The 12167-nt window shown below is 53.2% G+C and overlaps 4 protein-coding genes across 4 annotated transcripts; 2 read left to right on the forward strand and 2 right to left on the reverse strand.

The window, feature by feature from the left end:
• Positions 1-209: 209 nt before the first annotated feature.
• On the forward strand, positions 210-1283 carry J4E88_002166 (uncharacterized protein; the record flags this gene model as incomplete). Its single annotated transcript, XM_049395832.1, has 1 exon — positions 210-1283. The coding sequence occupies one exon, from the start codon at positions 210-212 to the stop codon at positions 1281-1283; it is 1074 nt and encodes a 357-aa protein (XP_049258236.1).
• Positions 1284-2359: 1076 nt separating this feature from the next.
• J4E88_002167 (uncharacterized protein) lies at positions 2360-3352 on the forward strand (the record flags this gene model as incomplete). The annotated part of the gene is made up of 2 exons (XM_049395833.1): positions 2360-3142; positions 3200-3352. 2 exons carry the CDS (start codon positions 2360-2362, stop codon positions 3350-3352), a joined length of 936 nt encoding a protein of 311 aa, XP_049258237.1.
• Positions 3353-3620: 268 nt separating this feature from the next.
• J4E88_002168 (uncharacterized protein) lies at positions 3621-7499 on the reverse strand (the record flags this gene model as incomplete). The annotated part of the gene is made up of 6 exons (XM_049395834.1): positions 3621-4964; positions 5585-5814; positions 5866-6226; positions 6280-6845; positions 6895-7273; positions 7332-7499. 6 exons carry the CDS (start codon positions 7497-7499, stop codon positions 3621-3623), a joined length of 3048 nt encoding a protein of 1015 aa, XP_049258238.1.
• Positions 7500-9468: 1969 nt separating this feature from the next.
• J4E88_002169 (uncharacterized protein) lies at positions 9469-10563 on the reverse strand (the record flags this gene model as incomplete). The annotated part of the gene is made up of 3 exons (XM_049395835.1): positions 9469-10180; positions 10266-10431; positions 10482-10563. The coding sequence occupies 3 exons, from the start codon at positions 10561-10563 to the stop codon at positions 9469-9471; spliced, it is 960 nt and encodes a 319-aa protein (XP_049258239.1).
• Positions 10564-12167: the final 1604 nt, after the last annotated feature.

A 12167-nucleotide genomic window follows, 5' to 3' on the forward strand; every position in this document is an offset into this window, starting at 1 on the left:
GCGTGCGGGAGTTGTTCGACATCATCAGAGTAGAGAAAACCACAAAAGCAACGAAAAACACGTAGAAAATAGAAAACTGAAACAAGCTTCTCGACATTGGTGGTGATCTCTCCCTGTCAGAAAAACAAGCTATGATGACGACGATGGCGGGTATCGATAAGCTTCACACTACGCGCAACTCATAATTTCCACTCGGTGCCCGCGTCACGATGCCACCCTCGACGCGTATCCCAGCGCTCCTCCAACCCTACGTCCAACTACCGCACGACTCGATCCTCCTGCTCACGAGCACCCTCGGCGCGAGCGCGAACTGGCTGCTCATCCGCTTCCTCTGCAATGAGCTGAGCACACAAGATGGCGGAGACGAGGGGCACAACGTCGTCCTCGTCTCTTGGATGAGAGAATACGACTTCTGGAAGCAGGAGGCGCGAAAAGGCGCAGCGCTTGATCTGGACAAGCTGAGGAAAGAGGGACGCTTTGCCTTTTTTGATGGACTGGGTGCTGGTGGGAATGCGCCAGACAGTACAGCAGAGAGACCATCGCGAACCGATGCGCAAGCAACACCACGAGTTCCAGTATCGAATGCGACATCACAGAGAGGGCCGCAGATATTGCCGGCACGAGGACCGCCTGGACGGATAGTGCCTGCGAGAGGGCCACCTCCATCAGCTCCAGCGGTGGCGCCAGCTTCATCTCCAGCTACGAGCGCCGCGAACAGCCAGGCGACTGCAAGCCAAGGCACGCCAGGCCACTATACCCTCAAGAGTCTCGAGATTGCGGATATCAAGTCCACCATCTCCAGCGCCATCTCCCCACTCGCTACATCCACCGCCCGAAAGACGCTCCTCATCTTCGACAACCCCGATCTCCTCCTCGCGCTCAACCCAACCATCACGCCCTCCCACTTCACCACCCTCATGCTGCAGCTCCACACGTTACCGAACGTATCCCACATCCTCACGCACCTACAAGCCGACAACCCGCTCCTCAGCCTCTCCACACCACCACAGCCGCTCGAAGTAGCGCATCATAACCTGGTTGTCAAATGCGCACACATGAGCAGGAGGATACTGGGTGTCAGAGTATTAGACACTGGCGTTGCGAGGGATGTGAGCGGTGTGATACGCATTACTGAGCAGAGAAAACAATGGTTCGATGTTGGCTTTGGCATTGAAGCCAACAAGGATAGCGACGACAGTGGAAGAGGCAAGGAGTTCTTGTATCAGGTCAAGAGCGACGGCAGCGTAAGGGTGTTTGAGCGTGGTGCTGGAGGAGAGGGCTGAGGTCTGCATCTCAAGCTTGACGAGCAATTTGTGCATCTGCACCCCTCGTTGACGCTGCAGGATCATCGCCTCTCTCCGCGGATGCAATGCGCAGGAAGGTGTATATATAGTCGTCTCGGCTACATAGCATGCTCCAAGCCACGCAATGGAAAAGATCCACACATGATCAATTCTTATCATCAGCTGTCGAATACCTCAGGCTAACTCCTACGTTACTGCAACAGAACTACGCGAGCCTCGCAGAACGCCGCATGTCTGCATGCAGCGACCGACGAATACGGACGCGGCTCCTGATATCACCCGCCGCCCCCCGGCCCCGAATCCTCCTACCTGGGCACCCAATCCTCCGCGCGCGATCATCGGCGAGCGACTGACCAACGGTGCACCGGCGACTCCGAACTTTGCGCTGCCATGCAATCAATACAACACAGCTATTATGATCCTGCTGCAGTGATACAGCCACGCCGCCCGCGAGGCCCATGCCATCACACACCTATGCCTTGTGACGACGAACACCAAACTCGATACGAGTTCTGCAGTTCATCCCCAACAACAGCGCATGCGGCTATATACAAATATGCAGGCAGATCCTTCGCACTGCACGCTGTCTCTAACTAGAAAGTTGACGACGTTCAAAGCGGGCTACCCTTACCTAACCGATGCCATTCCGTCAGGGTGGATTTGGGGGCGCCTTACACAGCAGCATGCGGCACAGTTGCCTCGTCCAATCAGTCATGCTCGACGCCACGACGCGGCCTCCCGGGGTCAAACGTTTGCTTCAAACAAGGTGACAGGGACCATTCGGCGAGAAAGAATAAGCGCTGTGATGATGATGGGCAGGAAGGAAGGCAGAGGAGGAAGATGCCGCTTGTGTAAGACATGCGTGACGTGGAAGTATATATGGTTTAGAGTTTCGCTGCTGACTGCAATGGCACCGAGATGTCTGCCTGCTACTAAATATTTATCTATTCCCCAGCCTTGGACTTGAAGGATTGCATTGTTCTCCTCAGCTTCAATTAGTCGACCTTACTTTACTTCACCTATCTTCCATCATCCCCAGACAAACAACTCCAACAATGTCAACCCCCCACCTCCTCGACCTCCCCACAGAGATCCTCAACCACATACTCACCCCCCTACCCACATCCTCCCTGCTCCGCTTCTCAGAAACCTCCCGTCACGCCCGCATCCTCGCCAACGCCAATCTCCACACCCTCTCCTTGGGAATCGCGCCCCTCGCTCCTGCCTTTTTCAAGTACCTCGACCCACCCATCACGACCAGTACAGCCAATCCCTATGAAAACTGGCTACGCATTCCCCAGGCAAGAAGTTACGAGTACCTGACGTTGCATACCTTCCAGAGCGCGTTGGTGACCAGTCTACTCAAGCGCCATGGCACCATGCTGCAGCATCTCAACATCAGTGTTTGGGCATTAACGTTGCCCATGGCGAAAGCTATCACCTCCCTCCGCGCTCTCCGCACCTTTTCACTCAGAATCGAAAGCGGGGTAAGGTACGTACGCGGCATCCCGCGGTCGCGTATCGCTATCGAACGAGAAGAGCAGGGTAAGGCTTGGGATGTGCTTGCTGAGAGTGCGGCTGAATGGAGTGGGAGACTCACGGTGGTGAGGTTGGAGAATTGTGATCTGAGGGCTGAGCAGTTGGCTGTGCTGTTGAAAGAGAGTAGGGGGTGTGAGGAGCTGGGGTTGAATCGGTGTCGGTATCTGGGGAGGGAGATGTGGACTTCCATGGGCGAGTGGGAGGGGAGGACGAAGTTGAAGATGTTGGATGTAGCGGAGTGTGGGGGTTTGTTGGGAGATGAGGCCAGAGAGGTAGTGGGGAGGTTGGATGGGTTGCAGGTATGTTATTTCGTGTGCTTGTTGACGGCTGCTACTTGTATGCTAACACCGAAGCAGACTCTCAATCTCTACGACTGTCAAGAGCAGCGACCTGGAGAATTTGAGCGTCTAAATGAGGAACTCTGGCACATCAAAGACTTCACAGCACCGAGACCAGGCGGCTACGGCGAGAACATGATCATCGAGGTGGATCCGGACTACATCTTCTGAGAATAGCAAGTCAAAGGTGGAGCTTCAAGAGTAAAGTGTTTCAATTGTTTATCTGAGCAAGCAAGGAATCGCAACGACGTGAGCGTCGAAGACCAATCGTTCCAGCTGCCACTGTTTGTCTATATACGTATAATCTCTCGTGTGGCACCACTTAGGTATAGCCCTCACTGATTGATCCATCTATTCAAGCATCCACTGCCCTGCCTATCCGTCGACAGCTTCATCAATCCATGTTTCCCAACCACCAATCCTATCACGTAGTCCGCCCTCAAAACTTCTCATACTGACTGTAATCCATATCCGGGTGATGAAAAGGGCCGAGAACATAACCAGGAGGAGGAGGACCGAAGGAACTGCCCGACGACACGGAGCTCTGACTAGCCTCAACCCTGTGCTGAGCACCCTGGCTAGCGCGAGCGCGGAGGTACTCGCTGTACTCTGACACGCGCTGTTCCTTGATCTGCCACTGAGCAGCTGCCTTGAGCATCTCCTGGTGAGCAATGATATCCTCAATGGGCTGGTTGTAGTAGGCAGCCGTGTGCTCTTCGTAGTGGTGACCGGGATGGATCTGAGCTTGGTGTTCGGGGGAGTGCTGCATCGATGCTTTGCCTGTGAAGTGGTACATGTTGTTGTTGTTGTTGGTGGCGTCTTCGGATCCGACGGGCGTGGCTTTTGTGGGGCGACTGACTTCGTAGTCGACGTCGCATATGGGAGCAGCCCGGCGCGCGTTGTTGCGGGCGTGACGTCGTGCAATGAGCTTCTCTTCAGCAGACTTGGCGGTGAGGGCCTCGCGCAGCGTCTTCATCTTGGCTTGGCGGCGCGACAGCCTGGCCTTGACGACAGCTTCTTCTTTCTCCAAGTCGAGCATGCGGCGGTACTTCGACTCCAAGTAAGCACCGATCATGGGCGGCGCCCAGTCCTGGACAAAGTTGAGCCCGAGGATTCCGTTGTAGACATCAGAGCTGTAGAGCTGCGACAACTGCTCATGCGCCTCCTCTGCTTCCATGTTCTTTTCCCTGACTTGGTGAACCAATTCGTGCCGGAGCGACTCGAGCCTTGCTTCGCGGATCGCATCGTCGAGCGCTTTGCCGCATGATGGGTTGTTTAGGACGTTCCAGTACTCAGACAGACTGTCATGAAGCTCGGCGATGCTGGGGCCGCCTTCAGAGATGTCCTCAGACGCAACGTTGAAGCCACTGTCGATGCGGAGGTTCAACAACTGATGCATCTCCTGCATGCGTGCGACGAGCGCATAGTATATGTCCTCGTAGTCGGCGAGAGGGCGGTCGGTGGCCTCTTCGTCCGCACGCTCGTAGATGCGTCCGTGAATGCGCTCGGCAGTGAGAAAGCCGTGAGGCAACAGGCTTGGGCCAACCTGCTTCTTCTGCAGGCGGTCGAACAGAGTGCTGAGACTGGGGCTGTAGATGTCGAGTTCGGGCTTGCCAAAGAGGTTGCAGGTTCCCGCAAGGTTGATGAGGTAGTTACTGAGCTTGAGGATGTGCTCGACGATGTAGTCGGTCGGGTAGGCTGTGGTTGCAGCTTCAACAGCCATCTGGCTGACCGCCACTGCGAAATCTGGGAGGAGAGTCTTTGGAGACATCTCAGGAGGTATCTTGGGTTATGGAATGTAAAGTAAGAAGGTATGAGATGATCAAGTCGAGCTTGTTGGAGACGAGAGGGAAATGATTGATCGTGTAGAGAGCTGAAGAGTTTGCAGTCCAAAGTACTCTCAGTATGCGATTAATATTAGCGAAAAGGTTGTGGGCTTGAAAAGCTGGAATTGAGGGGGCTGGGAGACGATTTGGTGAAGTGAAGGTGAAGGGACACCCGGAAGTGAGATATCCCGCCTCCCTCACTCTGCTGGTATTGTTCGTGCAGGACAGCTAGACAATAGACTTGAGCTTATTAAGGCGACATGGGGACGGCTCTGAAGGCTGCGACCGTGGGAACAAAGGTGCAGTGTTGCTTGTTGCTGGAGAGACGACCATTTCGTGCGCGCGACGTCATTGATGGCGGCGAAACGCTCCGTAGCAAGAGACGAATCGCACCACTTAGTACCATTGGTAGAAAAAAGATCATCTATTCCGTCTCATGAGCATACTACTTGCCTTGGTCGGACGATGTTGTTGCCTGGAGGTGTGGGTGACCTAGATGATGATACTGGCGTCCCATCCAGGCATGCGCTGACTCACCCCCTCATCTGGTCATTTTTCAGGCCTTCAGGCTCCGTACCAATGTCCTCGCGTCGAAGTTCCTTAGCCGGCGAGGCAGTTCATCTTGGATCCAATCCCGTCCGAAAAAGGCACCGCCAGCAAGTGCTCCTGCAGTAGCCAGCCAGAGGATAGTTTTGGTAGTACCCGGTCGAAATTCTTCGCCCGTCTTTTCGTTCCGATAAACGAAGTCACCCTTCTTCCAAAAGATGCTCCTGAGCCAATAAAGGAATTGCCAGTCAGGGTACATCACTGACAGTGTTAGCGCACGGACTCACACCAGCGTCCACCCTCCCCACTTACTATTATTAAGACCTGTCTTCGGATCTACAGCCCAATTTACACAACCTGAGTTCCAGACCAGCTTGCTTGCTGCTTTTTGTGTCCATTGCGAGTCCGCGACCGCAGCCTCCGGCTTGACCTCTACGGTCGCCGGTGGTGGTGAAAGCATTTGAGGAATGAATGATTGCGACCGATATGATGGCAGTGACTTGAAGATGGGCTCTAGCAGCCGGAGAGTGAAGTTGATCTGGCACTCAACGGTGTAGATGACACTGAGATGGCCGGTGACGGTATTTGGCCCCATAAGGATGAAGAAGTTCGGGAATTGTGGGACCACCGTACCGAAGTAAGCTTGCGCGACGCCTTGTGAGGTTTTATCCCACTACGATATGCATCAGTATATAGGTCTCATGCGGCGATTTGTGGTAAACTCACGTATTCGTTCAGGCGCAGTCCGTCACGCCCAGCAATCTCCATCGGACAAAGCATCTGCTGTGTTGCAAAGCCGGTGGCAAGCATGATGGCATCTGCCTTCACCTCGCGACCGCTCTTTGTTACCACGCCATCATCGGTGATTCTTTCCACTGGATCGTCGGCAACCAGCTCAATGTTATCTCTCCATAGGGTCTTCAGATAGTCTGTGTCCAACACCTTCCGCTTGCACCCGATTTCGGTCTTTGGAATGAGCGCGCTCCAATACTTCGGCGGGGCCATGCTCTTTACGTATGCTTCATTCTCCTTGGCCAGGTTTTGGCGGATGCTGCGCCCGGTCTCAATGTCAAAACCACTCCAGTCGCGCTCCATGTCGTAGTAGAATTTCGCACGGTAGAGGCGCATTGCTAGGGGTACGTAGCGCATCACGGCTTTGAAGGTATTCGAATAGTATGGGTTCTGGCGCTCTGCAAGGTATTGCGCTTGTCTTCCGAACTGTGTAAGTTTACGCACGGGATTGGGCTCGTTGGCCAGGATAGGAACAAATTGAGTTGCTGAGCAGCCATTGCCTGGGGCTTTGTAAGCACACAACTGACGAGCCGATATACATAGACATACCAAGTACGACGACATCTTTGTCCTTCCAGTCGAAACTGTGGTCCCACTGCGCAGAATGAAACAGTTTGCCCTGATACGTCTCCACCCCGGGCAGATCGCATTTCTTAGGCACTGAGAGTGAGCCCACACCCGAGACAAGTATCTTCGCTCGACGCGTCGTCCGTTCTTTGGTTTGAAGGTTCAAGATAGATACCTCCCAGACGTTGTCGAAATCGTTCCAAGCTGCTTTCTCCACTATGGAATGGAAGCGGACGTGATCCACGATCTTGTACTGCTCGGCCACAGAGCGGAAGTAGGCTTGAATCTCAGGACGCATGGAGTATTTTCTCGACCAATCTGGGTTCAGCGCGAAGCTGTAGGAGTAGAAGTGTGAGGCAACCTAGTCAGCTTAGCATAGTTTTCGGCACCGATAGCTGTTTGGACTTGGAACAACTTACATCGCATCCACAGCCTGGATATGTGTTTGCCAACCAAGTGCCACCGACATCGTCACTCTTCTCAATGAGCTCAAAGTTACGCAGACCGTACTTGCGAATAATTTGGACAGCGAGGCCCAGGCCACTCATGCCGGCACCTATGATGAGAACCTCCGTATCGAAAGACATTATGGAGAAGCTTCAAATAACTCAAAGATACAACAGGATATGATGAGGGGAGCCCAGAATCGCGACCAGCATCGGATAGAGCAATAGGGATACTTATACCTTCGACTTTACGCCATCACCTCCGCTGATCCACTGATCCACACCCCAGAACGACCAGATCCCCATCGGTGGAGCCTGCGTCTCCCGTTCAACCTCATCATGTCCGGAGTATGGGTGCCGTCTAACCTCTTCGTGCCTGTGTTCGCGCGTTGACGTTGAGGTATGGTCGTTATTTGGGCAGGTCTGCCGAGCAGGAAGAAGGAAGTTTGCCGACAGCCAATGACAGACCTCGGCTGTTGCGGGGACCCCACACCTCGCACACGCGTGTATGCTTCTCGTCACGATCCGGATCTTTCGCTTTTGGCATCCCGACGTTTCCCTTTCGATTGCGCGTACGATTATTAACATCACTTCGGAATGCTCGTGGTGTTTAACGTAGGGTGTCGCGGGCAACTGACGTCATCGCCTCGTCGCGGCGTTTTGCGATTATAACGCGCATCTCACTCACAAAACGAACGCCAACCTCCTCGCCTACAATGTTGAAGAGTACAACCTGGCGAAGAATGAACGTGTGGGATTCGTGCTTTTCCTAAGCCCGATCGTAGGTGACAGCTCGCCGTCAACTACGCAAGACTCGCAATGGGCTTACCAGCAAGTCTCGCACGCGACATATCGCCACCGCGGCCTTCAAAGCGAAGAAGAACGTCTGAAGCAGATATCAGGAGCCCAACTTCAAAACCAAATGTGCATTCAGATGCAACGCCAACTGTCGCAAAGGCTGTACCCGCGATGGCAGCAGTAGAAGCCGGCAAGGTCAAGATTGACGATCACCTTACCTACTTCAGAAACCACCTAGTGAAAAGCTCTAGAGACACAGCACTTGACGTACCAAGACTCTCAATCGATGATTTTACCACCCTCTACCAGTCTAATGCCAACCCTTATGGTCACCACTTTGTCGTTCATCAACACAACCACCCAATTGCGGGTGTACATTATGACCTCCGTCTTCAGTTCTCAGAAACGAGCTCGATGTCCTTCGCCCTTCCAAAAGGACTTCCTGGCGACCCCAACTCGCGGAGCATAGGCAGAATGGCGATCGAGACTAGAGTACACAACTACTGGAACCACTTGATCGAGAGTGCCAGCAGAAAGACTGGAAGCCTGATCATATGGGATACCGGAACTTATAGTATCTTGCCCAGGAGGAAGAGAAAGAACGGGATGCCAAGTTCACAGACTACGGATGATGACGAAACAGAAGACGATGAAGCGGCGAATGAGGGAAGCGAAGTTGCAGGCGGACAATGCCAGGAGAGCTCAAAGCTGGTAGCAGCTTTCAAGACTCGATACATCCGCCTGCGTCTACACGGTACACGACTGCCACACAACTATACAGTCATATTGCGTCTCTCATCAAATGAGATATCCAGACAGCCGACAGCGAGACGAAAGGGAAGGCGGAGGAGATCACAGCGTAGCTCTGCAACACGAACCCCCGTGACCTCAAGTGACGAAGCTAGTGTCGCGGACGCATACGTACACGAGGAGGTAGCGGATCAAGATCTCGACACCGACACGGAAGAGGATGATCAAACACGTACCACCAATGCATATCCGGGCTCGACGAACGATATTGGGTCGGTACATCAACGGCGGTGGTTTCTCCAACTCGATCGGCAGAGTAGCGGGTTTAGTCCGGATGCTTCCGGCAGGGAAAGGGGGAAATGGACTGGAGGCTTCAACTCGTTCCTTGTACGCGGTCGAGACCATGAGCGAAGCGTTGTTACCGGAAGGTTAGCACGAGATGTTGAAAGCGACGAAGGGGTTAAGGGTTTTGTAGGAAGGAGAGGTTGGACAGGAATCGAGCATTAGACATAATATACATTATACCGGACCTTGAAGAAGACACCTGTAATTATCCGGGGTATCAGAACGTAGTCACCACCTCCATATTTCCCTCGACGCCCCTCATCTCCAAAGCTCCACGCTTCGACTTCTTCGCTCCGCAGGTGTACACCATGTCGAAATACCATCGATGAGCTTCGACATCCATAATTAACCAGGCCTGGTTTCCCTGGAAAAGATTGGCAGCACCAGCGAAGGTCTGGATGTCGCCAGCCGATACCGGCTGTCTACTCGGCTTGTTGATGTAGTACTCAGGACTGATGTGAACATATCCCATGGTCAATAACGGCATCTTAGGAACGGGATCGTTCCAGTGCGTGACGCGGAAGTTGCCACCACGCTGGTTGCTGATGTAGGAGCTAATCTTACTTCCTCCTATCCTTGGTGATCCGAAATTGTACAACGCGACATTGTAGCCAGCAGTGCGCATACTGGCGGCGGCGAGAGTAGCGACGGCGCCTCCGAGACTGTGGCCTGTCACCGTGATCCTGTAGCTAGGGAAGGCGGTTATTGCTTGTTGCACGGCGGGTAAGACACTATCGCGCGCATCAAGCCAGGACTGCCAAAAGCCGCGGTGGGCAGTGCAGCCCGGGCAGATGTCTGTTGTGGTGGTGCCGAAGTCGAGGTTCGTACGCCAGTCTTCGATGGTGTGAGTGCCGCGGAAGGAGACAACCACGAGTTTATTCGTATGATCGACTGCGACAAAGCCCGTCACATCGGTCATAGCATTCTCTCTGTATGCTGTTAGCCTCCGGATCGTTCATGGCCATTCAACAACCGCTGAACCTTGACGTCTGCGGGGGCTGGGATTAGACTCACTGGCTGTACTCGATGACGGTGGTAGAGTCCGCGTCTTGAACGAGAGGGCAGTTGCCAGTGGAGCACTCAATCTGATCTCCGGTGGAGTCATAGTTGTTTGAGCAATATGCTGCCGACGCATACTGCTCCATCAACTTGAAGTTGCCCAGAAGGTTTGGAGCGATACCTGTCACTCGTCAGTTACGCAACGACAGAGATGTCGCACTACCAACATACCTCGCTCCTGGATGAGTGGCGCAGCATTGCTGCCAATGGCGCCTAGCAGCACAGCAACAAAGAAAGAAGAGAAAGTAAGCATGTTGAGAATGAGTGACTGTTGGAAAAGAATGACTTGGGAGGAGAACCGCAGAACCGTCTCGCGACAATCTCAATCAAGCGAACCTCTACCTACATATAGGAACGACACAACCGACTCATCCTCAGAGTTCGTAGTGTACCGCGGACGCCATCGTTTGCTTCATCACACAAGATCCAAGTCTGGACTTCCTAATGCGGAGGACTAAGCAGCCACGCTACCTACCGCTCATTCCGTAGTTCTCTGTGAATACCCAGGACGATGAAACCATTGGGACGCGTCTATATCCACATGCTTGCTTGTGGTTGAGCTTGTCACCTTAGGGAGGGCGTTCTGCGATGCCATTGGCCAAGCCAAGGACGGGAAGCGTGGGGCGGCGCGTCCGCCGCGGCACGACTTGCACTTTGACTTTGACGTTGACCAGACGGTTGTTTGGATAAGATTTGTTGTCGAAGCCTCGTCACTAGTGCGCGGCGCGTCCTTTTGGTGATGGGAAGAACAGATCCGAAGACACCAGTCTGGGAAAGGAGGTGGGGGAGTCTGTGCGTCAGCTAGACACGCCACTAGCGCGTGGCGCAACGAGGCGGGCACATCTAGGGAAGTTGAGTGAAACGATAGTATACTCTTTACTCCTCATTCTACTGCCATGCCATCACATTCAAGTGATTCTAGATTGCGAATCCCACCAGTTCTTCCGAGCAGCGAGTCGTCACAGCTTGGCAGCTACGGCATTCACGACGCGTCTCAAAGGAGATCGCAATCACAGTTGTTACGCCATTGAAGGCTATTCTGTGACATTCCACATGCAACAGGTGTTGACTGCACTTGCGCGCGCTTGTTTTGCAGCAAACAAAGGACTGAACATATATGACTCTGGGGGTTATTGATACAGATTTCTCGCTACACATCATTTCCCCGCTTAATCTCCGATCGAGACTTACGACAGAACCCAACGGAGAGCCCTCAGTTCCTACAAACCGACTACCAATCCTGCGCGATTTAGTCAAGGTCGACGCGGAAATGCTCATCGCTTTCCTGGCAGCAGTTGCATTCTTCTGCTTCTTCGTGTCTGTCCTCATCCTATACGTTGGCCTTATCGCAGTCTTCTTGGGCTTGCAACATCTTCTGGCTCTTGCTGTTGACCTTCAGGGCCGGATTAATCGTATGGAACGCTATTTAGAGATAGAATATCACGTACGGCAGGCGCGCAACCTAGGCCGATGGCCAACATTCTAGGCTATGGGATCTGGTCTGGAGAGATGTCTCAAGAAGAGTTACATGTACAAGCAGGCTTTCAACTACAATGATCAAGAGTTATGCAACGTTTCGAGTTCATGTAGATCGGATTGTGGAAGCTCCGTGTCTCTGGTGTCTCATCACAGCTGTCTTTGACAGTAATATAGGGAATTAGATCGGCGAGGTTTAGGGGCATGTATTCGAAGTGTCTGAGACAAATGTGAGTCTTGTCTGGTAGCCATGACAGTGTTTGGTACAAAAATACTATACTCACCGTTATCATCTCGATCTTTCACAACAGTATTGTCGCATTCTCGTTAACAGGCGTCTCCTTCAAACTTCATCACCAACTGTTCTCCTCGCTTCGACCA

Source organism: Alternaria novae-zelandiae (assembly GCF_023758075.1).
Source record: "Alternaria novae-zelandiae strain BMP 2774 chromosome Unknown scaffold_3, whole genome shotgun sequence".
Lineage (NCBI taxonomy): Eukaryota > Fungi > Ascomycota > Dothideomycetes > Pleosporales > Pleosporaceae > Alternaria > Alternaria novae-zelandiae.